General features: G+C 43.8%; 1 protein-coding gene across 1 annotated transcript in view; it reads right to left on the bottom strand.

The window, feature by feature from the left end:
* Nucleotides 1-24,778, bottom strand: part of MICAL3 (microtubule associated monooxygenase, calponin and LIM domain containing 3) — a 278,800-nt gene that overhangs the window by 88,237 nt on the left and 165,785 nt on the right. Inside the window, exons 10-23 of the mRNA XM_035028591.1 lie at nucleotides 23,335-23,592; nucleotides 22,874-22,989; nucleotides 21,735-21,861; nucleotides 20,657-20,753; nucleotides 18,056-18,203; nucleotides 15,808-16,004; nucleotides 13,135-13,247; nucleotides 12,778-12,840; nucleotides 12,118-12,291; nucleotides 10,467-10,550; nucleotides 7,231-7,329; nucleotides 5,128-5,184; nucleotides 2,703-2,810; nucleotides 111-218 (exon numbers count right to left, since the gene is read on the bottom strand). Coding sequence (XP_034884482.1) covers nucleotides 111-218; nucleotides 2,703-2,810; nucleotides 5,128-5,184; nucleotides 7,231-7,329; nucleotides 10,467-10,550; nucleotides 12,118-12,291; nucleotides 12,778-12,840; nucleotides 13,135-13,247; nucleotides 15,808-16,004; nucleotides 18,056-18,203; nucleotides 20,657-20,753; nucleotides 21,735-21,861; nucleotides 22,874-22,989; nucleotides 23,335-23,592 — 1,749 coding nt within the window. The remainder of the gene's footprint in view (nucleotides 1-110; nucleotides 219-2,702; nucleotides 2,811-5,127; nucleotides 5,185-7,230; nucleotides 7,330-10,466; nucleotides 10,551-12,117; nucleotides 12,292-12,777; nucleotides 12,841-13,134; nucleotides 13,248-15,807; nucleotides 16,005-18,055; nucleotides 18,204-20,656; nucleotides 20,754-21,734; nucleotides 21,862-22,873; nucleotides 22,990-23,334; nucleotides 23,593-24,778) is intronic.

Consider the following 24,778-nt stretch of genomic DNA (forward strand, 5'->3'; position numbering starts at 1 on the left):
ACATGGCATATATTGGCTATATATGTTACTAAACTACTTAAAATTAACCAGGTTTATTTACCACAGCTGTGCTATATCTAGATAGACAGTGCCCTTAACACATCTCTTACCAGTTCCTTCTTGTCTAGAAGGGTTTTGGGCTGTTCTTTCCTTTGAAGCTGATTGGCTATCTGCTCAGCCAATGAGCTCACTCCGCCCGTGTACATCTTTATATACTTCTATTGGTTGGAGATTATAAAATGACCAGAATGAAGGGAAATGAGAAGGAAAAAAATAAATAAATTAAGAAGACAGGGAAAAAAATCGTTGAAAGGTATAAAATGAATACAAGGTGCAGCAGCAAACCATGCCAACACAGTGCCCACAAGCAGGGAAACTTGGTGGTAAGAAAAATGGTGTCATTGTCCACACAGACGTATCAGCATTGGTAAGAATAATGGCTGCAGGAATAATTAAATTCAGTAAGGGAGAACTTAGTCTTTCATGTCTTTTCGGAATATATAGTTCAGGGAGGTGGGAAGACAGGATGGATACAAACATAGAACAGAATAAGGGCCCACATCCTAGTGACTCAAATTACATATGAAGAATTCAAGATGAACAGCTCCTACCAAAACAGCAGATGTCCAGATGAACAGCATGTTTCAAGTTGGGTCTGGGGAGGGCTTGGGAAGTTACTTCCTCATTTAGAAAGAAACCAAGCTCACTCTTACAGGGCTGACTCTCCACTTGGGTAAAAGATGCCAGTAGCCTTACTAGTGATGATCACCTTCCTCCTATTAATGCTTCGCTCAGAACCCCTGTCATATTCATCAAATATTCCTGAGCTTTATCTGGAAAAATCCTTCTCGGCTCATTCTCTCTGTTGGTATTTGTATGTTCTATCTGGGCACTAAGGCTAAAACCTTCTAGACCCGGCTGGGCTTCTTAAACTCGGCTGCAGGAGGCTAACACCTGCAGCCATGCAGACAAGTGGTTTGGTATAGTCTTGGGAAATCAGAATGTGTTTTTAGTTCAGGAGGGATTATTTTTTTATAGGTTGAAAAAAGAGAAAAGAAAAAATCTAACCAATTCAATCCTCTTTCTAGCAATGCCGAAGAAGTAACAAGAAACTACCAAATTTCAATTGTAAGCCTTCCAGCTAGGCAGCCTAGCTTTGAGCCTGTCCCCAGGGAATGAGGTCAAAGCCTTGCTGGCTGTCCTTTAGAGACTCCACAGTCACCCTTCCACGTGGAAATGATCAGGACACCCTGTGTGAGCAACACTCCTCTCATTAACTATGTGCAATAGGACAGCTGCCTGCCGAGTTTGAGGAGTCCTGACTCTAATTCTGACTGAGAAACACACCAGGGCAGTTGTCTTGGGGGATGTTCACAACTCCATTAGGAAGTGGTTTGAATGGACAACACGCAAAGCCATGTGTAAGAGAATAGCGGGCCTGAGCAACAGCATGCCCTGGGCTAGGCAGGAACAAATAAGGGAAGTGCTCTGGGGGAAAACTAACTCCATGTGAACTCTATGAGAATAACAGAAGCACAAATGAGCAAACAATTCTCCAGGGTTCCGCTGGAACTGAGGAGTCAATTCTATTTTTCAATTTAAAATGAGGAGATTTCCAAGGATTGGTGCCACTTGCTCATTAACTTCACAGCTTATACCCATTAGTAGTCGAGAAAAACAAGTGGCTCTAAGATCTAAACCTTCTTTAGCTTAGAGATATCAGGGAAGCTTACGCCTGGAACAGATTGGCACCAGGCAAAGCAGAGCAGATCATTTAACAGCTGACACTGAGAGTGCAGAAAATTGCGCTTCATTCTGCAGAAAGTAAGTGAGAGTGTAGGCCAGATGTCACACATGAGGCTGGGATGCTGAGCAAACCCTGGGTCCTCACTGCTCAGCCAGGACCCTTCCCTCCCACCAAGAACCGGCATCCTCAGCAAATACATACAGCCCAGGGCTGCCTGCATGCAAAGGCATTGGTCACATTCAGTTCTCAGCGATGTGGTAATATTGACAAGCATCCCCCAAGAGAGGTGGAGACTCAAGTTCTATTTTTTCTGGCATGAAAAGCAGATGGTTTCCTTCTCCCCAATCTTAAGAAAGAGTCTCAATGTAGCAATTGTTAGACTTATACTTTTGCCACCACACATGCATGTGCTTCCGCACACGTACTGCATAGACTGCTTGAGAATGGGAAACACAAACAGGGCAAAAAGACCTGCCAATCACTCTCTAAGCTACTCCACAGCTGGATCAGTTCCATTGTAGGAAGAAGCAGGGCTCACTCTTCAAATGATTACAATTCAAGAGGCACCCAGAATACTGCATAATCACCACTCCATTTAAGAGATTTAATTACACTATGGTCCATATTTTGTCATACGTATTAATATGAAGACATTTGGAATTTAAAAAGCTAATGGCTGAAAACTTTAGTATTCGATATAGTTGAAATATAAAAAAAGTGGGTTTATTTGATAGAATTTGATGCCATGAAAGCTAGCAGCCTCCGTAACTTTGGTGTATGCCTACGGACCTTACATGCAAAACAGACAGACACAGGTGGATTCCCACAGAAGACAGGCCAAAGTTAAGAGCTCTGCAACCTCATTGGGCCACATGACATTTGTATAGGTGAACTGAGGAGAGGCTGAAGAGAGGCTGAAGAGGAAAGAGCTTTGCCAAGTTCCAGGCTGTGCTACCTGTCGGAGGGAGTCAGAGGAAGGAGAAGCGGGGCGGGTGGAGGAGCGAAGACTAAGAAAAAGCTCCCACTGGTCAACAAAGAATCGACGAGAAGGTTCAGGCTCTGGCTACAAAATACAAGATGGAGAAAAAAAAAATCAAAGGAAACGTTAAATAAAGTTACACAGTGACCTAAATATGAGGAATTTGGGAGTTTTAGACCTTTATCTAAATAATAAACAAAGTAAAGAAATATTCTTATTCCCAAAAGCATGAATGGCTCATTCAAGGCTTCCATTTTGCTTTTAGCTCACCCTTGCCTCATGCTTATAGTGAAGCTTGCTCTGGAACACGGTCACTGCAGTTGTGAGCCTCCTCTGCAAGCCTTGTCTTCTCCTGTTTGGTGGTTTTATTCAATTCACCCCAAGTGGAAAACGCTGCCGGCCAGGAAGTGGCAGAAGGCAGAGGTGGTGTCCTGCTCACACACACACTCCTTATGCTCTGCAGAGCCCCTCACTGGCTTGAGCTGGGATTTCTGGGCAGAAGGAGATTCTACCAGCTTACGAACAGTGAACAGAGATAGCAAATCTAGAGTGAAGCTGACTCCTTCTCCATAAAGGCCAGAAATGTGGCTTTGCCTCTTCTTATTGCCAGTGCTCAGAGAAACACTGCCTGCCAAGGAGCCAGCCAAATCCCAGCAATGATCAGGAGAAAAGATCCCACATCCTCTGCGGACTACATGCAGCATGTGTAACAAAAGTAAGCCGAGATCCTTCGGGGCCCATGCAGCCAGGAGCCGTCCAGTCCCCAGAGAGGGAGAAGGGGGCTGAGAGCTCTGGCAAGTGTTAACTGCTTAGTTTCCTACCAGGTTCAGGGTGAAGTACTTGCAGGGTAGAAGGAAGAGGTACTGTCAAGGTAAGAGAAGCCAGCCCTCTGTCCCTTTAGCTCCAAGCAGATGCACTGCACCCCCAGTTCAGAGCCCCCATTAACTTCATAGCTTTAACGGGTGCTCCAGATGCTCAGCCAGCTCACTGGCCCTCAGCTCAGCACATGGGGCAGGCTCAGAAACATAGGCCCGGGGCGGGGGCGGGAATCTCTGTAGAAGAGTACCACCCACCAGAGAGAAACAAGACAGAAGGCAGCTCCCCGCCAGAGATGGCAAAGCAGTGAAGATGATGGGAAGACTGGGGGTGGGAAGGTGAAGGAGCAGGTGAGTGCACAGGCAAGATTATGGAATAGTGGAGAGAAAATCTTGGAAGAGAACATAAATGGCAACCCTTAAAGGTATCTAGACAGGAACCCTGAAGTGAAGAATCCAGAAAGCAGCTCACTGGGAAAATGCTACCTTTCCTCTGGGCACTGCAGCCCCAGACGTCTGACAGCTTCTCCCTGCCCATCTCTCCATCTCTCCTTTTCCTCGACACACTTCCCTCTGTTCTTCTTTGCTTAGGCACTGTTTCATGAAAAATCATCAGGACCTCATTAAATATGCATGCCCTGAAATGCACGGCTTGCCCTTCTCCATGAAAATGCCTAGTTTTCTTTTTGAAAGGAATATAGCCTGGGAAGAAGAAAGAGGCTGGGCACACACAGTGCTCGTGGGAGGAAGCAGCCCCTGCAGAAGGTAAGGAAACAGAGCAAGGCTGTGCGTGAGGAGATGAAAGGGATGCCCTCTTTCCACCTCCATCCCGGTCTCTTCCCCCTCACCCAGCACCGATCCACGTGTGGTCCTGGCAGCACACAGACCGCCTGCTCCTCACATGGTAACAGGGCCTAGGGAGACAGCACTAGCTTCCGTAGCTGTGACTCTATTTCTCAGAGAGCAAAAGCAGAAAGAGAGGTAAAAATAAAAGAAAAAGGCCCATGCGAAATTAAGAGATGATTCTTCACTCTTGCTGCAGAGCTATACCCACTCAGGGACCGGGTTTAAGGGTAACAATAACAACCCAAAAAGTTTCATAAAATAAGCAGGCTTTTTAAAATGGGCATTTCTGCTATTTGTCAAATGATATGATGGCCAGGTGTATTCACTAATTGCCCCTTCAGTTTTTCAGAAAAGAGTAGCTAAACCTTTTTATTACATACCCGCATCTTGTCACCGCCTTCCTTCCCCTCCATCCTCTTCATACTTGCAAAATCCCTACACCAGTAAGAGCTTTGGCTCTCACAGTATTTCTACCTCTAGAACCCTGAATATCAAAAGACAGAAGCAAATGCCACCTGCTTACTGATCTGAATGTTGAACAGATGAACGCTCTCCTGTGAATGCTATATACATGGGTCAACACGGTTAGCAACAAGAATTCTTGCTCTTGGCTGGGTGACAAGAGTGTGCACAAAGCAAGGGGAGCAGGGACCATTCCCACCTTCCCTCTGTCCCACCACCACAGCGTGCCCCATCTGTTTGGCCCTCAGCATCCCATGCCACGGTTCATGCTCTTTTACCCTCTCATGGTGGGGACTCTGCTTGCCACGGCTGTCAGCATCAAGATCCCTGTATGTCTGTTGGCAACAAAGTAGAAACTTAAGCTCCATCCAAATGTTCTATATGGACCTACTAAGTGAGAGTGCCAGAAATTCAGAATTCATTTCAACACATATCCCCTGCCCCTGACAGATCCCCACCCCAGGTAACCACACTCCCATCTCTATCAAATCCCACGTCCCACAGTTGACCCTAGGACAACTCTCTGTCCAGCACTCTGTCCATCTGGCCTCCAGTAAGGTCAGCCACATATATAAAGAACTATGGTTAGTACCAAAGTGGAACAAACGTATTTCTTTCACACAGTGGCACAAGATCAGAGGTGTTCAATGGAAGGCTTAATAGGAGAGGCCGGTTAGGAGGGTGAAGCTTTCCACAACAAGACATTAGAAAGGAAAGGTGGGGAGATGGAAACTGCCTGGAACAAATGGCCGTTACAACAGTCCAGAGGAAACTCCAGGGTAGGGAGTGGTCCCTGAACAAGAACATGGGACCAAAGCATTATTTGTTAAAGGGAAACGTGGACGACTGGAAGCATTTTCAGTCAGCAGACAGGAATGTGTACATGACAGGGATGGAAATCCTGAAGACAGGCATATGGCTGCCTCCACCGACCTGAAGAAACCACTATCAGCAATCACGTGGGAAAAGGGAAGGCTACTCTTATCACTCTTTGGATTATTGCTGAGGATTCAGCTTATGGCTGTGTGCTGGTGGAAAAACTAATCCAAAGCCTGTAATGTGGCCCATGGGCATATTGTCTCCACAGGGAGGATGAGGCCAGAGCTTGGGCTCAAGTCACATCACCCAGATTCAACTCCTGGCTCCATTACTTACTGTGTGAACTTGTACCAAGTGCTTGGCCTCCTTACCCTATGCCTCAGTCTCCTCATACGTAAAATGGAGGTGATAATAGTACCTTCCTTGTAGGGTTATTGTGAGAATTGATTGAGATAACACAGCAAGAAATGAGAATACCACCTGGATCTAAGTTTTAGTTCTTATGTAGAGACAAGGCATAGCATAATCGCTAAACCTACAGTGGCTCAGTTCTTAGACCCAGGTACACAGTGTGGGTCTTTAACAATCAGACACATTACAAGGGGTCACCTTTTAAATAGGCCACCTTAGTTGAGAAAATATCTTTCCATAGTTCCTGCCTTTAAAATTAGTATCTTATTTTATAGGGATATCCTACAAAGGTCACTTTATATTCTATAAGTATACTTTATATAAATATGCTTGTTGTCCTCTTTAATCATGTCTGTGGTTAACTGCTCTATAAAGCATTTTTCAAATGATCTGCCTGGAGTGTGAATGGGTAGACGGGAAGGGCAGGTGTTTGCTGGCCCAAGTTGGATAAGCAAGAAGCAGGGCTCTCCAAATCAGAAGGAACCAAATTCATAAAGTGAGGCCCTATAAAAGGCTTCCAAAAGCCCATCTTAATTATATCTCCTTGGGTAGCAAGACAAAAGTGGCTGCTTTAAATGAGGTTATATAAAAAATGTGTTGCTCTCCAGGGCTTTGGGGACTGTGCATCTGTGACAAATAATAGTTTTAGTCTCTGCTTGCATAGTTGTTTTGCTATGATGTGGGGCTAGATTAAACCAGCTAGTGTTTGAATGTATTATGTGCTATCCTGGGGTCTGATCGGGAATTGTTCATTTGTAGCAGTAAGGTTGCTTCTGCTACAAATGGTCTTTCTGTTTTTTTTTTCTTGTTGTTGTTGTTGTTGTTGTTGTTTTTAAAGATTTTATTTATTTATTTGACAGAGAGAGACACAGAGAGAGAGGGAACACAAGCAGGGGGAGTAAGAGAGGGAGAAGCAGGCCTCCGGCGGAGCAGGGAGCCCGATACAGGGCTTGATCACAGGACCCTGGGATCATGACCTGAGCCGAAGGCAGATGCCTAATGACTGAGCCACCCAGGCGCCCCTGGTCTTTCTGTTTTTTTAATTGTTAGCTCTGAAAAGAGGGAATCCTGATTTGGTCTCTACCCTAGCCACCTACGCAGGCAGGCAGGAAGACAGAGACGAGGACCACAGAGCATGCAGAAAAGATCACCTGCTGGCTGCCAGGCGCCCGACAGGGAGGTGGAGTAAGGGGAGGAGGGAGTGTGATCACTTTTTTGGGGCAGGTCCGAGAACGCTCCTTTTCCCGTCGCTTTTACACCAACAGACACAAACAGAGAGAACAATGGTGAAACAGGGGCCATGTTTAGGCTGGTTCTGGAAGGATTAAGAGCATTCACCAAAGCCATCCCTCCCGTGCCTCTCCATCGTCCACAGCAATGGCTGTATGGTCAGGGAGGACAGCTTGTCACAGTCGGCGGCAGGCTTCCATGCCATACTCGCGCTATCTGGTAAGTGCAGACCACATGGGTAGTATCTGTAGCTGGTCTTGGGGCAGAACTTACAGTGTAACACTTTCTAAATGCCAGGGATCAAGGATATATTCTTTGTTGGTTTTATCAGGGAAGTTGAGGATAGAAGAAATGAGCTAGGATGTAGGTAGAGAGAAAGGGCACACAGGCCAACCATCACGAGGGGAGTGTGGTGACCGCCTCCCGAGGGCTCCGCCACCTGTACACCCACCAGCAGCAAAGTGGCACTCTCCTTGAGGGCCCGCTCAAGACAACACCCTGCCATGGCTTCCCTCTCCTCAGCCCCTTGAGTGCACTTAAAAGGTTCTGGAAAACCACCAGGGAAATACAAGGAAGTACAGGAAACAGAATATAAGAATGTAAGTACATCTGTCATTAACCGAACACCATATATATTCATGGATTATTTCCCCATTTTGCCCCTCTCCATTGTATTCCCTTCCTGTGAATCTGTGATTTAGAGAACTTTTCGGTACTTAAGAAACAATTACTTGTTTCTAGGCCAGAGGAATCCTCCATTTCCTCATGCCCAGAATGACCATGTGGGGCAGCACACAGAGGAAGCCTGGGAGGGAGAAAAAGCTGTGGAGGCTGTGAGGCCAGGGGATACAGACCCCCTGTGTTCCAACCTCTCATGACAATTTACTTCCAAACCAAGGCTGATTAATGTGCAGTTTGCCTGCTGGACGCATTTCTGAGACCAAAAGGCAGAAGGGTGGGGAGGGAAGAGCCAAAGTGTTTACAAAGGAAGGTAAAAAAGAGAAGTCACCGGCAAGCAAAGTTGTTATTCATTTTCCCTCTTCCATACCATGACCTAAGTTAAAACCGATCCTTGCGCCAACTCAGCCACCATTGATTGCTGTGCTTGCCACACCCTCCTGCCTCAATCCAAACCTCTTCAAGAAAAACAAAAAGTGAGTCATGGCAAGGTATCGCTGGTAAGCCCCCCTCATTCCTAAAGGGAGCTAAAGAAGGCCATCGTCAGGGTGAGTCAGAAGCAGAGGGCCAATGGAGTACACCACCAAAGTGCCTCTGTTCCCATGTTTCTGGAGCACCAGAATGTTACAGAATCTTCTCTCAGGAGATAAATTTACAGGGCCAAGACTCATGATACCATCCATGATTTAGTGTTGAGGAAAAATTACATGTAACTGTGACTTACAGTTGTTTCACAGCCAAGTAAATTTACTATTTTCAACTCTATATAGCAATGATCTATAGGATTTTCATTGCTCATGGTTTTTCACTCACTGAGATGTACCCAGATATTCTTTCCAACTGTAATCCCTGGTGCCCACTCCACAGAACCCAGGTTTGACTGCTGCCTCTAGAGCCTAGCTATATTCTACTTCACTGACTGTGATCATAAATTACCCAGATGACAACCTAGCTCTTACGTCTCCATGTAGCACCCCGCACAAGGTCAGAGGCCATCAGATGCTTCATAAACAGGGGACACACAAGCAGGCCCACAAACACCAAGCTCCTGATGATCCATCAGGTGATGAGCTGATATGCCAGTCTTCACCAAAACAGAGGCTTGGCTGAGCCAGGCTCCTTGGGTCACATTTAATACCCTTGAGACTTCCCAGCAAGTCAACCCAAAGCTGCCCTGGGCACATGACAGTTAAAGTCATCTGTTCATCCACTACACGTGTTACAACTGACTTCCCTTCCCCATTGCTCCTCCTAGTTCAGGCGACCTTGTTGAACACTATCAGAATCTAGAGTTTGGGGGAATCTAGTTTAGAGTTCATTTTCTCCTTCAGCAGATCCTCAACTAAAAATTACCTTTCAAATCATACACTCCACCTAGATTTCAAGGCAAAGCGTAAGAAAATAAAATGGATTTTCCAATGAGTCTTGTTTGTTTGTTTTCCAGAAGACCTCCTCCAAACACAGAGAAAGAAGCAGCTTGGCTTCTGTGTGAGTTTGGACATTGCTCCCCGGCTTCCATCTCAGCCTCAGGGGCCCTGCCTTTAATGTGGCATATTATTTAATTTAAAAGAGGTTAGAAAGGAAACTTTTGCCCTGAATGTAATTCAAATAAAATCCACTTGCCACTCCCCAGCACCTCCCAGCACTAGCTGGCGCTCGATAGCACAAGAAGAAATCGAGAGTCAGCTCACCTGACCTCTCAGAATCTTAGTCCTAGATGATACCAAACCACAAGACAGAGAATCCAGGCTGCACTCACAGAGGAGGAACTTGCTCAACTGTGACTTGGGAGAAAATAGAGGCCCCAATCCTTCCGATGGGTTTCCTATTATCAATGAGGTGCCATCCTTCCACCCACTTCTTCTGTCCTATCCAATACTGCTTAGAAGCAGCTTTCTAGGAGATCCTGTGAAAAATTTACTGAAAATTTTCAAGGAGTATTTTAAATGGAGACAAAACGCCAAGAAAATGCCCATGCTCATCTTTGTCGAGGGTCTGAAACAAATAAAAATCATAGTTTAAGATATTTCTTGGCTAACATTTTCCTATTTAATGTGAAAGGCTCCAATGCCCCAATTCTCAGCCTTGCTGAGTTCAGGATTCTCCCTCCACTAGTTACAAGGACACATGTAAGCAAAAAGTCAACTTGGGACAAGGGCTATGGTGGTAAAACCAGAGAGGCTAAGGTATCTGGAACAACTTCCCATAGAGCTTCAGCTAGTTTCAACACCAGATTAACCACCTACTCTTTTAACTGATTTCTCAAATCCCAAGGAGTTAAACAAATCATACAATACAATCAGGACTGTCTGTTAAACTTTTCCCTAGAGCTGCTACTCAAATGAGTACAGAAGCTATCTGTCCTTGGGAGCTAGGATTCTAAAGTGTAGGCCTCAGCCCTGGCTGACGCAGAGGGATGAGTAGGGTGGGAAGGCCCAGGGAAGCAGCACCCATTCTGGTCCCTGGGCAGCTCCTTTACCTGTTTCCACTGGGGGGTGGGAGCAGGGCGACCCTGCTCAGGAAGGCAGCAGGACGGCTGGCTGACCCCACGCTCTTGTGTTGGCTGTGACACACAGGCCAAGTATGGGTGGGGGACAGGACATGGAGACAAAACAAAATAAAATACATTAAAGTAGGAGAAGACACAAAAAAGATACTCACAGTGGACATACACACATCTAGGATCGGGGAGTGGGGGCAGACACAGAATTAATTCTTAGAAAGTTACATTTACAAAGGAAACAAAATACCCCAACCCCACAAACTAAAAGTAAATGCAAAGGAAAAAACGAGGAAATCAGAAGCTGTAATTTTCACTCTCCTCTTCCCTAGCTCAAAGCTCTGAACCTAAACTACTAATTCCGGTTTGGAAAACTAATCTTTCTACTCAAAATGATGAACACAACCTTCCCTTAGGGGCAGACTTCCTCCCATGGAGAGCATTCCAGATCTCCTGAGATGGGGCAGATCCCGCGGTTGCTAGAGCTGCCAGGCAACCTCAGATGTCTACCAATGAATATTATTATTCCTCTCTATGAGCCACAATACATATGACTGGAGTGTAAAAATTAATAACCAAAGGCTAAATGTGAGAAGAAGTTAATTATGGCCAGACTCCAAGCAAAGTCATTACCCCCCCTCCCCACCCCTGGTTCTGAGAACAATGGCTGATATGTATGGAAAAGTTGAAGAAAGAGAGTAAAAGAATAAAAAGAATGGGCTCCCTTTCCTTTGGATGTTCTCTCAGGTCATTAGGGAGTTTTATAAGAAACTTCCTGTGTTAATCTCCAAATCCTAGGACCTCCTCTTATAAGAAGTCTTAGTGACTTTCAGGTAAGCAAGAGGAGGGACAAGACCCAACAAAGATCTCAAGTCAAATGCTCCTGTCTAGCACTCTCAAGTTAGTATCCATGATGACTCTTTAAAGTGTTCATAACTCCTGACCTAGTTTGAGGATAGCCTATGAAAACCATCCGCAACACACAAAAGAAGATTTATCACAAGAACATTTATTATCTCTGTACTTTGTCATGAAAGATGAGCAACAACAAAAACATCCAACACTAGAGGAAGAGTGAAGAAAAGCATCGTACACACACATATTGGAAGATGCTTGTAGAGTTTGGAACAATATGGGAATATGCCCAAAGTTACATGAACAAAGCAGAACAGAAAAGTGTATATTCCGAATGACCTCAATGCACTGAAAACAGACTAGAAAGAAATATAACAAAATGTTAACAGAATTAGAGGTGTCTTGATTACCTTTATTATTTTCTCTAGGATTTTCCTCAATAAGCATCTACCTCTTCTATAATTCAAATATGTCTGCACATATGTGAGCATATAAATATATATAGATATATATAAAACTTTAAATTCCTCTTCTGAATTTTTGCCACAAACATCTCAGACATGAATGGTGAGGAGAAAGCAGTGCTGAAAGCATAGGAGGAGCTTATAAAATGCTTTTCTCTGCCACAGTCAGACAAAGAGAAAACCAGACATAGTCTTGAGCGCATGAGTGCTCGCTGAGACACACCTCATCCCACTTCATTTGACTGAGAAGACCCCTCCTTCCTATATGGCCAGACCAAGCGTGGATGGGTGAGATACGAAGTGGGGTTTACCTGTCTCCTCATGCCAGTGGACTGTGGGGGTGCATTCTCTTCAAATTTGGCCAGCAGCTGGGTTGCCATGTACTTCACTTTGTTCTGATTGCCAAGAGCCACATCCATCCTCCTGTCTGTCAGAGTGCTCACCAGTGTGGGCCTTCCTCCTCTGTAGCCCCGGGGCGCGTCCTCCTGACAAATGTCAACACCCAAAAACCGGCCTTGGTTAGAGGAGCCCCCTACAAATGCCCTTCCCTCAAAGAAGGAGTGAAGCCAGTGCGTGGCATGGTGGCTGCTATTTCTGCTTTAGGTTAAGCTTAACAGCTCTCTTCAAGGTTCTAGTATCAACATGCAGTCAGCAAGACGCTGGTGCATGGGGCAGTACAAAGAGGTACTCGGACTTGGGCTGGTGTTGTCCTATCTCAGGAAAGCCACCGCCTCCGGCCAAATGTAAACTTCTAAAGAGAGAGGAAAGCACTAGTGCACGTGTGTGTATGCTCCTTTAGCTGCTCTCCGAAACACTGAACAAAAGCAACAGCCCACTGAAAGAGCAGCTGTCCACAGAAATTCTCATAAAAATGAGTATGAAAAGATCTAGCAATACCAATTTGGAAATTGACTTCAGCCCAAAAGAGCAATTCAGTATGACTATTCCAGCAAATCCCAGATAATTCTCACCTCTTCCGACTGACTGGTCTTTCTCCTCTTTCCAGCACCATCCAAGTCCTTTTCCTTTTTATCCTATACCAAGAGATGAGGGAGACTGCATTATCCTAGTCACCATACCTCGCCTTTAGGTTTGTAGCAGGTCAAAAACCTCTTCCTTTTTTTTTTTTTTTTAAGATTTTATTTATTTGACAGAGAGAGAGAGAGAGAGAGAGAGCACAAGCAGGGGGAGTGGGAGAGGGAGAAGCTCCCGCCAAGCAGGGAGCCCGATGTGGGGCTCGATACCAGGACCCCAAAATCATGCTGAGCCGAAGGCAGATGCTTAACCAACTGAGCCACCCAGGTGCCCCCAAAACCTCTTCCATTTACCTTGGGAGAACGCTTCCGAGAGATGGTCTGTCCAAGTTTGCTGAGGAAGGAGATGGGGGATTTGGTGCTGGCTATAAGAACTGCTTTCTCCTCAGCATTCAGGTCCAGGGCCTCTGTGAACAGGAAGCAATGTTGAGCACAGCCCTGGAGGGGGCTTCAAAGTACTGACCAGAACTACACTCCCTGCAGGAGGCTCATAGAACCTCAGAAAACTCTAAAGGTTCATCGGCTTTGACAAAAGCAAGAGGAACTCAGCAGGAAATTCCACTAAGGTCTGGATGTTGACCTTTCTCTTTTCTATCCATGTTAACAGAACCAACTCTTTTTTCCAGTCCACTTCGGTCACAAAACCCTCCACTTTTCCTTTTCAAAAGTTGGTATCTGCCTATGATTGTTAGTTATAACAGACTGCTAAAGCCTCACCTTCGTGATAAAAATTTCAAGGTAGAGGGATAAAAGGAGGAAGGGTATATAGCTTAGAGTCATTGCCTTTGATTATGCAGACTCCATATACTTAGGTGCACATAATGGGAAGGCTCTCCCTAAATAGGTATACTGATGTTAGAGTTGTGGATTCCTATTGTAAGAACTGCATATCTGGTCAGAAAAAGCCATGGACATCTATAAGAGTACATAGGCTAGAAGACACTGGAGAACCACAAACTCTGTGGATTCCAATGTTTTATTAGTAACAATAGTAATTTTAAAAGTAACTGAAACTAGTACTATACTGCTAATATTAAATGCTTCTGTTTGCCAAACATTCTCCTTAGCACATCACAGTTTTATGTTATATGTACATAAAATCCAGTTTATGGATGAGGAAACTGAGGCACAGGGAAATTTAGTAACTTGCCTAAGGTCAAACAGGTGGAAGTACTGGGAAATAAATCCAAGTTGGGTACCATGGTCAACACTCTAAAGCATTATGTATACTTACTCCAGGGACAATAAATGACAACAGGAATATATTTTTTGGTAGCATTCTGGTAGACTGAGGCAGCAGGCTGAGGGCCAAAGATGGAAAAACACCAAAAGGTTGGAGAAGAGAGAGAAGGCAGAGAAGGAACGGTTACAGAAGAAAGAGAATGAAGCAAACAAGTACAGGACCAGAGAGGCCAATGAGAAGACGGAATTTCAAGAAAAAGGACATAATTCCATAGTGCTGAATAATGCAGAAAAGCCAAGTGCGTGAGCGATGCAAAATGAGAAAAGAATGAGGATTTGGTGATTCTTCATGACTGTAGAGAACAGTTTTGGCAGAGCAGTAAAAAAGAAGCTGGGCTGCAAAGTGTTACAAAGAAGTTACCTTAGAAGGTAGAGGTCCTCACCGATATGAGGAATTCTTAATCTCAGGAAACAAACTGAGGGTTGCTGGAGTGGTGGGGGGTGGAAGGGATGGGATGGCTGGGTGATAGACATTGGGGAGGGTATGTGCTATGGTGAGTGCTATGAATTGTGCAAGACTGTTGAATCACAGACCTGTACCTCTGAAACAAATAATACATTATATGTTAAAAAAAAAAAAAGAAGAAGAAGAAGAGGATAGCAGAAGGGGAAGAATGAAGGGGGGGGAAATCGGAGGGGGAGATGAACCATGAGAGACAATGGACTCTGAAAAGCAGACTGAGGGTTCTAGAGGGGAGGGGGGTGGGAGGATGGGTTGGCCTGGTGATGCATATTGGGGAGGGCACGTTCTGCATGGAGCACTGGGTGTTATACGTAAATAGTGAATCATGGAACACTACATCAAAAACTAATGATGTATGGTGATTAACATAGTAATAATAATAAAAAAACTTATCAAATCACTATGTTGTAAAAAAAAAGTCTCACAGAGGAGGAGTTCTTTGTGATGCCATTGTTACTTCGAAAAATAGTTTGATGACCGAGTAAGTTTGGGAAATGTCCAGTTACAGAAAATTATGTGAGCTTAACTACTTCAGGATTTTTCAGAGCCTTTAGCTTGTTAAGGTACACTGTGATTCTCTAAGGCGGAACAATATAAGGTAGCATTTTTCTAATGTATGTGACCAAGGAACTCCCTCCACACTCTGCTGCCCCTTTTTTTCTTAACTGAAACTCCAGTTAATATTTTAAGAAATGATGGCTCTTTGGGGCGCCCGGGTGCTCAGTCTGTTAAACGGCTGCCTTCAGCTCAGGTCATGATCCCAGGGTCCTGGGATTGAGCCCCACGTCAGGCTCCCTGCTTGACGGGAAGCCTGCTTCTTCCTCTCCTGCTTCCCCTGCTTGTGCTTGTGTGCGCTCTCTCTCTCTGTCAAATATATAAATAAAATCTTTAAAAAAAAAAAAAAAAAAAAGAAGGTAGAGATCCTAGTAAGTACTAACCACCTTTCAAAAAGCCTGGTTCGGAGAGAAAGGGTATGAGAAAGTAGTAGAGTCAAGGCAAACATTTTGCAAAGGAATGATTTTTGCATATTTATAGATTTAGTGAGAAAGTTTGGGAAAAGAAAGAATGGCTGAGAATATACTAGTAGAGAAGGAAAAAATAATGGAGCAAAGTTCTAGGGCCTTACCCGGACAGCCAACATAGAGTAAGTGCAGGTTTCCTTTTGGTGGTATTGATGAAGGACATGGTTAGAAGAAAGAAAAGCCAGGCAACAACAAAAAAGAAATGGAGGCCTTCCATAGCAGCGGCCACCAGCCCCTTACCACTGGAGGGGAGTGAGTCCTTGAACATCTCGTAGAACTGAGTCAGGTACATCACCATAGAAAGCTTGTCAGGCTCCCCCACCGAGGCCATTTCTTTGCCTGTCATGATGGGAGAAATGCCCAGCTCCTTCTCGGCAATATCAAAGGCCAGCTGGTTATTCTTCTCCACATTTTGCTCATCCAAAGAATCAAAATCTCTAAGAAACAGAATGAGAAAAACATATCAACAAGGGCTGCTTGTCCTCAGGCCAGAAAACACAGTATCAGTGGAGTCATCATCATTTTTTAGTCTTTCAGCTACAATCCAGGGTGCGGGGCTATCACCGCAATCTGACAGCCAACCTGTTCATCTCACCTTTTGGTCTCCTCCCTTTCACTAAGAAAATGCAAATCATCCTCAAGGAGAAGAAATGATTAAAGATCTACTCGGGAAGGAAAAAAGGGGGGGAAAGGTTGAAGAACTACTCTCATTTTCCCAATAACATAAATTTCTTACTAAAAGGTAAGCTCAAGAATAGAACTATCTTTACTGCATATCCTCTTGTACCTTGTATGTGGCCTGTACATATTAAACTAATGTTCAATAATGATAAATATCCAATTTGGACCAGACTGCTTCTAAAGGCCTAGGACTATCACTCGCTGTGTCGTTTGGACCAGATGTGCTGTTGATGCACTGCATCAGCTCTGGTAAATCTTACTCAGCCTTCTACTTGAAGGGAAATTCCAAAACCTTCCTCAAAAGATTTTTCCACTGCTAAACTTCCTGAGTTTTCCCAAGTATTTAAATTAACAAACACTTCCCGCTGGGTCTCAAACTTCTTGCCATTCGATCAAGTAAAGACTGATAGTATTCTTCTTTAAGAGGTGATTGCAGATCAACTGGGCAGGCCTTATTTTGTGTTAACCTACTACTGACTCCTAGCAAGATTTTCATTTTTCTAAATGCCTTTTCTTTATAGATTAAGCCTATTAAACCAGGAAGGCCTCATCCTGAATGAAGTCATTATAGTCTAAAGAGTGCCAAATCACCTACTCACTGCTTTGTGTCTGTTACACAGAACTTCCCTAGACCTTCTGCAGGCAGCCTTCTCCCTTTACCACCCCCCAACCTCGCCTGCTAGGTTCCCTTCAGCTACTTTTGCCTCCATCTCCTTTTCTTTCCTGACTTCCCTTTGGAAGAGAATGGATTCACCCAGTCTTCTTTTAAAGCATTCTGTGCCATTCATCACAATCCTGAAACTATTCCCTCTTCCTCTCCCATCCTTTCTTGATCGGGGGGAGGGGGGATTACTTTCACTTACCATTCACCAACCTCTGCATTAGCTAAGGGACAGGAGCACTGGAGGTCACTTAGCTTTATCCAAACAAATCAGAAATACCCATTCCTAAAGCATACTATATGTAGGGCTGTTTCTAATAGCTCTTGCCTCATTAATTTATAACCTAATATAAATAGGAACTATGTTTCTTAGGTTTCCTTAAGCAATCATTAAAGCAAACGCACAAATCTGGGCCCTAATGATAAAAGGACAGGCAGCCAGGATAATTTAACAGGCTTTTCTTCTGTTTCTGGATCTTCTTGTTTGGCTTCCATGGTAACAAATGCCTATGGGGGAAATCTGAGTGCACCGGTCACTGTAGTTGACCTGGGGTCATCCTATTGTAGTGATTCTGCATTTTAGGTGAGTAAAGAATGGCCAAGAGAAGGTGTCACTGATACAAGTGGGTAAAGTGGCCTGAATCTTGTGGGCCTGGGCAGAGTATATTTGCAAGAGGCGCAATTCTTAACAGAGATAATACCAATGAACTATGATAAATCGGGTAAGTATTCACCGTTTTCTGTCTTGCTGGTCGTGACATATTTGCCTTCAGCCAGCCAAATGTTCTAGTGAGGTTTTCCTTATGACCAACAGCATCTGCGAGATAGCTGACCGAAATGAAGAGTTCAACCTGGGGCCAATAAACAGAGTTTTCCTTTGTGTGATGTTAATAGGCCCAGGTGGGTGTTAAAACCAGTTTTTGACCTTCTGAGTGCTGTGATTTTTAAAACCTCAGCTGGATTCAGCTACATGATGCTTGACAGAAGTTTTAAATATAACTAAACTGAAATTAATCACTGCCTTCTAGAAAAAAGTATCTTGCTATGTATCTCATTCTAGATAAAAATAGAAAATTTGGCTGATAGCAAAATACTCTGAGGTCCTGAGGGAATACAAAATGAAACACAAAGTTTGTCACAACTTACATCAGATCAGGGCGGTATCTATGGATGATCGCACATAAGGCCAGTCCACTTTTCCAAGACATAGTGAGATCTGTCACATTTACCCCTGCATAGCCATCTGTCTGCCTTTGGCACCAACCCAGCAGTTTGCTTGAACGAGCTACAGACTCTAAAACAACAAAAAAATTATCAGAAGTGTGGTCACTTGGTAGCATTGATGTAGGATCCTCTTTGTAGTACACATACCCAGTTTGAAAAATTACTAAAGGTAGGAACAAAATAGTTGTCACTGTTTCAAAAGTAAAAAGCTATGTAACTGGTATCATGATAGTGGAATTTTAGGTAGATAAGAATTTACCCAGACTCTGATGTCAACGCCAGCCCCTCTAACAGAATAAGTCACAAGAGGGATGATCTGGATCTGTTCATGCTAAAGCCCAGGGTCCCAGCAGCACTCTTGGATACTGACTTAGATGGAAGAGCGCCATCTACTGAGCTGTCACCTTCACTTGCAGAAGGTCTAAGATTTCCCTGGAGAGTTGCTTGGCAGCTAGCTGAGGAATCTCCTTCCCTTCAAAGTAACATTGAGAGGAGTAGAGCAGAAAAAAGTCCATTCTCTTTAGCAACACACTAAACCAATAGCAAGCAAAGCCCACTCTTACACGTTCCAGGGTATAGAGCGATTTGTCAAATGAAGAAACTCTGTAGGATTATAATGGCACAGCCAAGGACCCCAGACCAGAATGATCCCTCAGGCCAGGATTGGCACTCTATATTATAAATGATCACATCTTGAAAAAGTGAACATAACAACACAAAAAAGTGAACACAATACGTGGATGTTTTCCAGTTCACTGCTGTGTCTTCTTGAACACAAAGGGCCTTTCTAAAAGTCTGTTTTTCGGGCGCCTGGGTGGCTCAGTTGGTTAAGCGACTGCCTTTGGCTCAGGTCATGATCCTGGAGTCCCTGGATCGAGTCCCGCATCGGGCTCCCTGCTCGGCAGGGAGTCTGTTTCTCCCTCTGACCCTCCCAGCCCTCCCCCCTCTCATGTGCTCTCTCTCTCAGTCTCTCTCTCTCAAATAAATAAATAAAATCTTTAAAAAAATAAATTTAAAAAAGTCTGTTTTTCTTAATTGCTCTGATATGGAGCATTTAGAAGAATCTGTGAACTCCCATTTGCGTCCAAGAATGTCTGTTCTCTTACCTTTGGCAGCTGGAAATATCTAACCTTGTATGAAGTCATTTAGTGATTTGGGAACATAAGATAAAAACTGCATATCATAAAAATCCTATTTCATTTAAGTCTTTTGGTGAAAATGTATTCTAAAATTATACAGAGAAACACTCCTGCTGTTATCATCATAAATCAAAAATTTACTTCAGAAATTAACTTTATTCAGATGTCTCCCAAGTCTGTATATCCATCAATCCAGTATGTATTGGGTAACTTCAATATTCCAGGCTCTAAAATGATAGTGACAAAGGTATATTGTCTGCTTTCAAGTAGATGACACCCGAGTGGGGAAAGATGAAAATGTTTCCGACTGCCTGTCAGTTGTGAAATCCACCTTGACAATCCAATAACATGTCATACTCAAAAGAGACCCAAAGCTTCTTATCCTCCCATTTCCTTGTCCAAACTGATGGCAGCAACATCTGCAACCACCTCTTGACCCATGCAACCAAACTGCTGATGCCTATTGATTCTGGCTCTTTAATACACTCTCACTCACATAATTAATAATGACAATGACAAAATGGCTGCCATTTATCACCACAGTGTGAAGTAACTATTTCTTATGCCCATTTTACAGACAAGGAAACCAAAGCTCACAGATGCAAAATATCCTCTTCTAGCCCACACACTTCACAAATAGCAAAGCTTGGACTGGGACCCAGTTGCACCTGGCCCCAAAGTCAGAGTTCTTCTAACTATGCTCCGCTCCCTTGTCCATCCTCAACATCAGCATCAGATTCAGGCCTTCACCACCACTAGCCTGACTACTACAGTGGATTTCTAACTAGTGGCCCTACCTCTGGCGTTACCCTTCTCCATCCCATCTTACATGTAGCTGACCAGGTATATTCATGTTGCTCTCCTCTTAAAAAAATCTATAGGGGTCCTTCAGTGAACACAAAATACAGAATGGCTTTTATCTCTATAACTGTGTCCTGGCAATGTCATAGTGCTCAGCTAAAAATGCCACTGCTTTTTCCTAAAGCTTCCCCAAGAAACCTTAGTTGGTGTGTGTGCACACACTTCCTCTCTCTTTCTCTCTCAACAGGATTTGTACCTGATTTCTCTTTATACCCTCCTAAAACCTTAGGCTGAGGGTTTTGCCCTGACATTCCTGAGATTTTTGGCTGGGCAATTCTTTGTTGTGGGGAGCTGATTTGTGCACTGTAGGTTCAGCAGTGTCCTTGGATGCCAACAGCACCCTCCCCTAGTCCTGACAATCAAAACTGTCTGCAAACACTACCAAATGTCCCCTGGGGGGCAAAATCACCCCTGGTTGAGAACCACTGCCTATACAGTACTGTGTGCACTAACAGCTCAATGAGTAAGTACAAATTTCTCTGAATAGGTCACTTGCATTTAAAAGGTCACTACCAGAACTCACCATTGCGAGTCAACTTTGGGGTAGTTCGGGAATTCACCAGGTTCTCCATTTCCAGATGAATATCTTTTGTTTCCCCAGTATCGTATAAATGGCGCACCTGGCAGAAAGTTAAGAAGGAAAATCAAACACCACACAGTAAGTTCCCATCTGAGAGCAAAATGAAAGATTAATAAGATAGCAGGTTGGGTAAAGTTCAGATAAAGACAATGACCTTTAAATCCTTTCTGGTATGTGGTGAGGTTACATATAAATAAATACATATTAGTGTAAAAAAGTTGTGCTAAAAACTAGCTACTCAGCCAAGGAGGGCCCTCTGATAGTCACTATTGGACCATTAATACTGCCCATTGACAGCAGGTCTCACGGCCCCCTTATATAAAGGATATAGAAGGCTTAAAGCCATAAACTTATAGAAAGTGAATAAAAAATTACACAAGTACATAGGTAAATATGTTGAATGGGCTGCTTTCTAAAAATTGTTGGGCTCTTCGGGATTATTGCGCTTTGTCAAATGTCATTCTTAATGCAATTATAAGACTTTAGACATTGTGGGAAATAACTCAGCAGCTCAGCAAAACTGACCAATGGTACCTTTAACTTCCAGAGAGCGTCCTGACTTTCAAAGTCCCTTCAAGTGAACAATCTCATTTGCCCTCACAATGGTCCTGTGAATAGCAGGACTATTATCTCCACTTTATCGATGAAGCTAAGGTTCAGAGAAGACGGGATGACATGTCCATGTCAAAGTGACTGGTGGCAGTAATGCAAGAAGTCCCGTTTTCTGAGTAGTGAGCAAGTGCTCTCTCCCCTACAACATGCAGCTTGAATGAGGAAGCCCTGGAGAAGGTCCTGGATCCACCATTTTGGTCACATGGGCTTTCTGGCAAGTCATTCAACAACTTCCTCCCTTAGCTGCTCAATCTGTTGATGGAAAGTGATACCATTCCAGGGAGACATCTACTTGGATTATGAAAGAAGTGTGTGTATATGGTATTAATAGACACATTTCAGTGTTTCAGAGGCCTGATCCATCCTGAAAATGGGCCCAGGTGTAGATAACTGGCTAGAAGGCTCTTACCTGGCTCGGGCGGAGGAAGTTGACGTTAATATTGGGATATCTGGTGACAGGGTCGATGCTGTATTGGCTGAAGTTTTTACTCACATTCTCAGGGGTGGTCTGAGGCAGCAATCTATAAATGCTTTCCCTGCAAGAACATATAACAATTTAGTCAGAGCAGTGACAAGCACCATACACATCTCCCTCTCCTTCCATAATATTCCTATTTTTTGACAGTGTACCGAATAATCTGAAGGATATGACAAATCCTCATCCTTGACCATTTTTCTCCAAACCTACATCAGCCCTTGCTCCAATTCCCACCACACCAGTGATTCCACAGGCACTGGACTGGTTAAGGACCAGTAGCAAGAGCAAGTACACTGCGGTAGGCTGGGATAAAAAGCCTGATTCTAATTTAAAAGGCAACTAATTTACTGTTTTGTTTTTTCAGGTAGGCCAATACCAATATTTAATTTTTAAGAAAAACACAGATGAAAAAAGAACTTGCCACCAAACTTGCCCAGAGTACCTTAGGTAACAGGCTTAAAATGCTATCAACCACCAATTACACCCAGGAAATTTTATATTTCTCTCGTTTTCTAGTCAAGGCATTTGTTCTTTATTAGCAAACAAATCCTAGGATTCCTACCTTGTTTGCAATAATCTGCTTTAACATAGCTGACATTTGAAAGCTTGAGAAATGTTTACAAGCAGTTTGGGGTTTCCTTTTGAATTCAAAGTCACTTCTTGTTTCTTTTCTTATGTTAGTATGTCCCCTGCTACCACATTGATTTCACTGGCGTAAGTCTTTCTACTTTAAGGACAGGAAGATTTAATGTACTATGCTTATATATTTGTTCATGTGACTGTCATAAAGGAATCAGATACTGTTCTTTAATGGAATACAAAAATTCAGATACCATCTGTCAGTAACAAATTTAATTTGGAAAAAAAAGAAGAGCACTTAGTCTTTACATATCTGTGATTTTATTAGTCAATATCTTGCTTTTCATCTCTTAAATATGAAAACATCTTTAATTAAGAAAGAGAGAGTGAGAGAGAGAGAGAAGAAAGAAAACATGTACTCTGCCTGAGGAGCAAACCACTCATCACTCCTAGTTTTCTCGTGGAAGGGACCCCTGGATATTTCCCATTACCTCTCAGCCAGGACCTCCAAGGGGCTTGTTCCTAGAGACCAACTTCGTACCATCCAGGCTGAGTCCATAGCAGCTAGAAATCCTCGAGCTATTCCTGTTCCCATTGGCCAAAAAGGCTACGAAGGAGACAGAAAACAAAAGAACTAAAATAAATTAACCTTTCAATAGAGAGGAACTAAATTAAAGAAAGTTTGCTGTTGACAGTACTTTTTGGCAACTGTTCAGATTTTGGGCTTTCCCACTTCATAAACTGGTAGAGGAGCAAATCACAAAAGTTGCAGAGCTTCCATTCATACTTAGCAACTTGCCTACTTCCTGGTGTATCTCCTGCAGGGAGTCTACCTCTGCTGCACAATGTTGTAAACACTCATTCTACAACCTGGGATACTCACGTTTGTTCCTAATTATTACTGCTTCCTTACTTGCCTCTACTATAAAGCACTGCCACCCTTACTACTCACCTCTAGGAGGCTGTCCCCAACCAGGGCCACTAACAACTGGTGTCCATTCTGCTCCCGCACCAAGGCAGCATTCTCGGAGGCGTACATACAAGTGAAGTCGAACATGGCTACATCAGGCTGCCCATAGTGATTGATGGCAAAATCCAGAGATGGCAGCTGCTGCTGAGTGGAGAAGTCTGCTGCCTCCCTGGCATAGTTCAGCAGAGCCTCTCGGTCCACATTCTCCCGGGAAAGCAAGAGCTCTGTGTCGGCATAGTCCTGTCTCCAGAGAGAGAAGAGGGTCGAAGGAAAAGCCCCCGTTAGAACCACACTACACATGTCAGATGTAAGCCAGTTTCACAGCCTTTCCCTTCTTCCTAAAGTGATTTCATATTCCAAAATAAGTCTTCTACCCAAAGAGAAAAGGGGGAGGCGGTTTCTTTTTAAAATTTATTTATTTATTTTTAAAAAGATTATTTATTTATTTGAGAGAGAGAGCACATGAAGGGAGAGAACAGGGGGAGGCAGTTTCTTTTTAAAAATTATTTACCAAATCAAAACCTCAATGAGATACCACCTCACACCAGTCAGAATGGCTAAAATTAACAAGTCAGGAAATGACAGATGTTGGCGGGGATGCCGAGAAAGGGGAACCCTCCTACACTGTTGGTGGGAATGCAAGCTGGTGCAGCCACTCTGGAAAACAGTATGGAGGTTCCTCAAAAAGTTGAAAATAGAGCTACCATATGATCCAGCAATTGCACTACTGGGTATTTACCCCAAAGAGACAAAAGTAGGGATCCGAAAGGGTACGTGTACCCCAATGTTTATAGCAGCAATGTCCACAATAGCCAAACTGTGGAAAGAGCCAAGATGTCCATCAACAGATGAATGGATAAAGAAGATGTGGTATATATATACGATGCAATATTATGCAGCCATCAAAAGGAATGAGATCTTGCCATTGGCAATGCCGTGGATGGAACTGGAGGGTATTATGATGAGCGAAATAAGTCAAACAGAGAAAGACATGTATCATATGACCTCACTGATACGAGGAATTCTTAATCTCAGGAAACAAACTGAGGGTTGCTGGAGTGGGGGGTGGGGTGGGAGGGATGGGGTGACTGGGTGATGGACACTGGGGAGGGTATGTGCTCTGGTAAGCGCTGTGAATTGTGCAAGACTATTGAATCTCAGATCTGTACCTCTGAAACAAATAATGCAATATATGTTAAGAAAAAAAAAAGAAGAAGAAGAAGAATGTAGCAGGAGGGGAAGAATGAAGGGGGGGAAATTGGAGAGGTAGATGAACCATGAGAGATGATGGACTCTGAAAAACAAACTGAGGGTTCGGGGGGGGGGGAGGATGGGTTAGCCTGGTGATGGGTACTGAGGAGGGCATGTTCTGCATGGAGCACTGGGTGTTATGCACAATGAATCATGGAACACTACATCTAAAACT

The sequence above is a fragment of the Mirounga leonina genome, unplaced genomic scaffold (assembly GCF_011800145.1).
Source record: "Mirounga leonina isolate KUSES-001 unplaced genomic scaffold, KU_Mleo_1.0 Mir_201, whole genome shotgun sequence".
Taxonomy (NCBI): Eukaryota; Metazoa; Chordata; class Mammalia; order Carnivora; family Phocidae; genus Mirounga; species Mirounga leonina.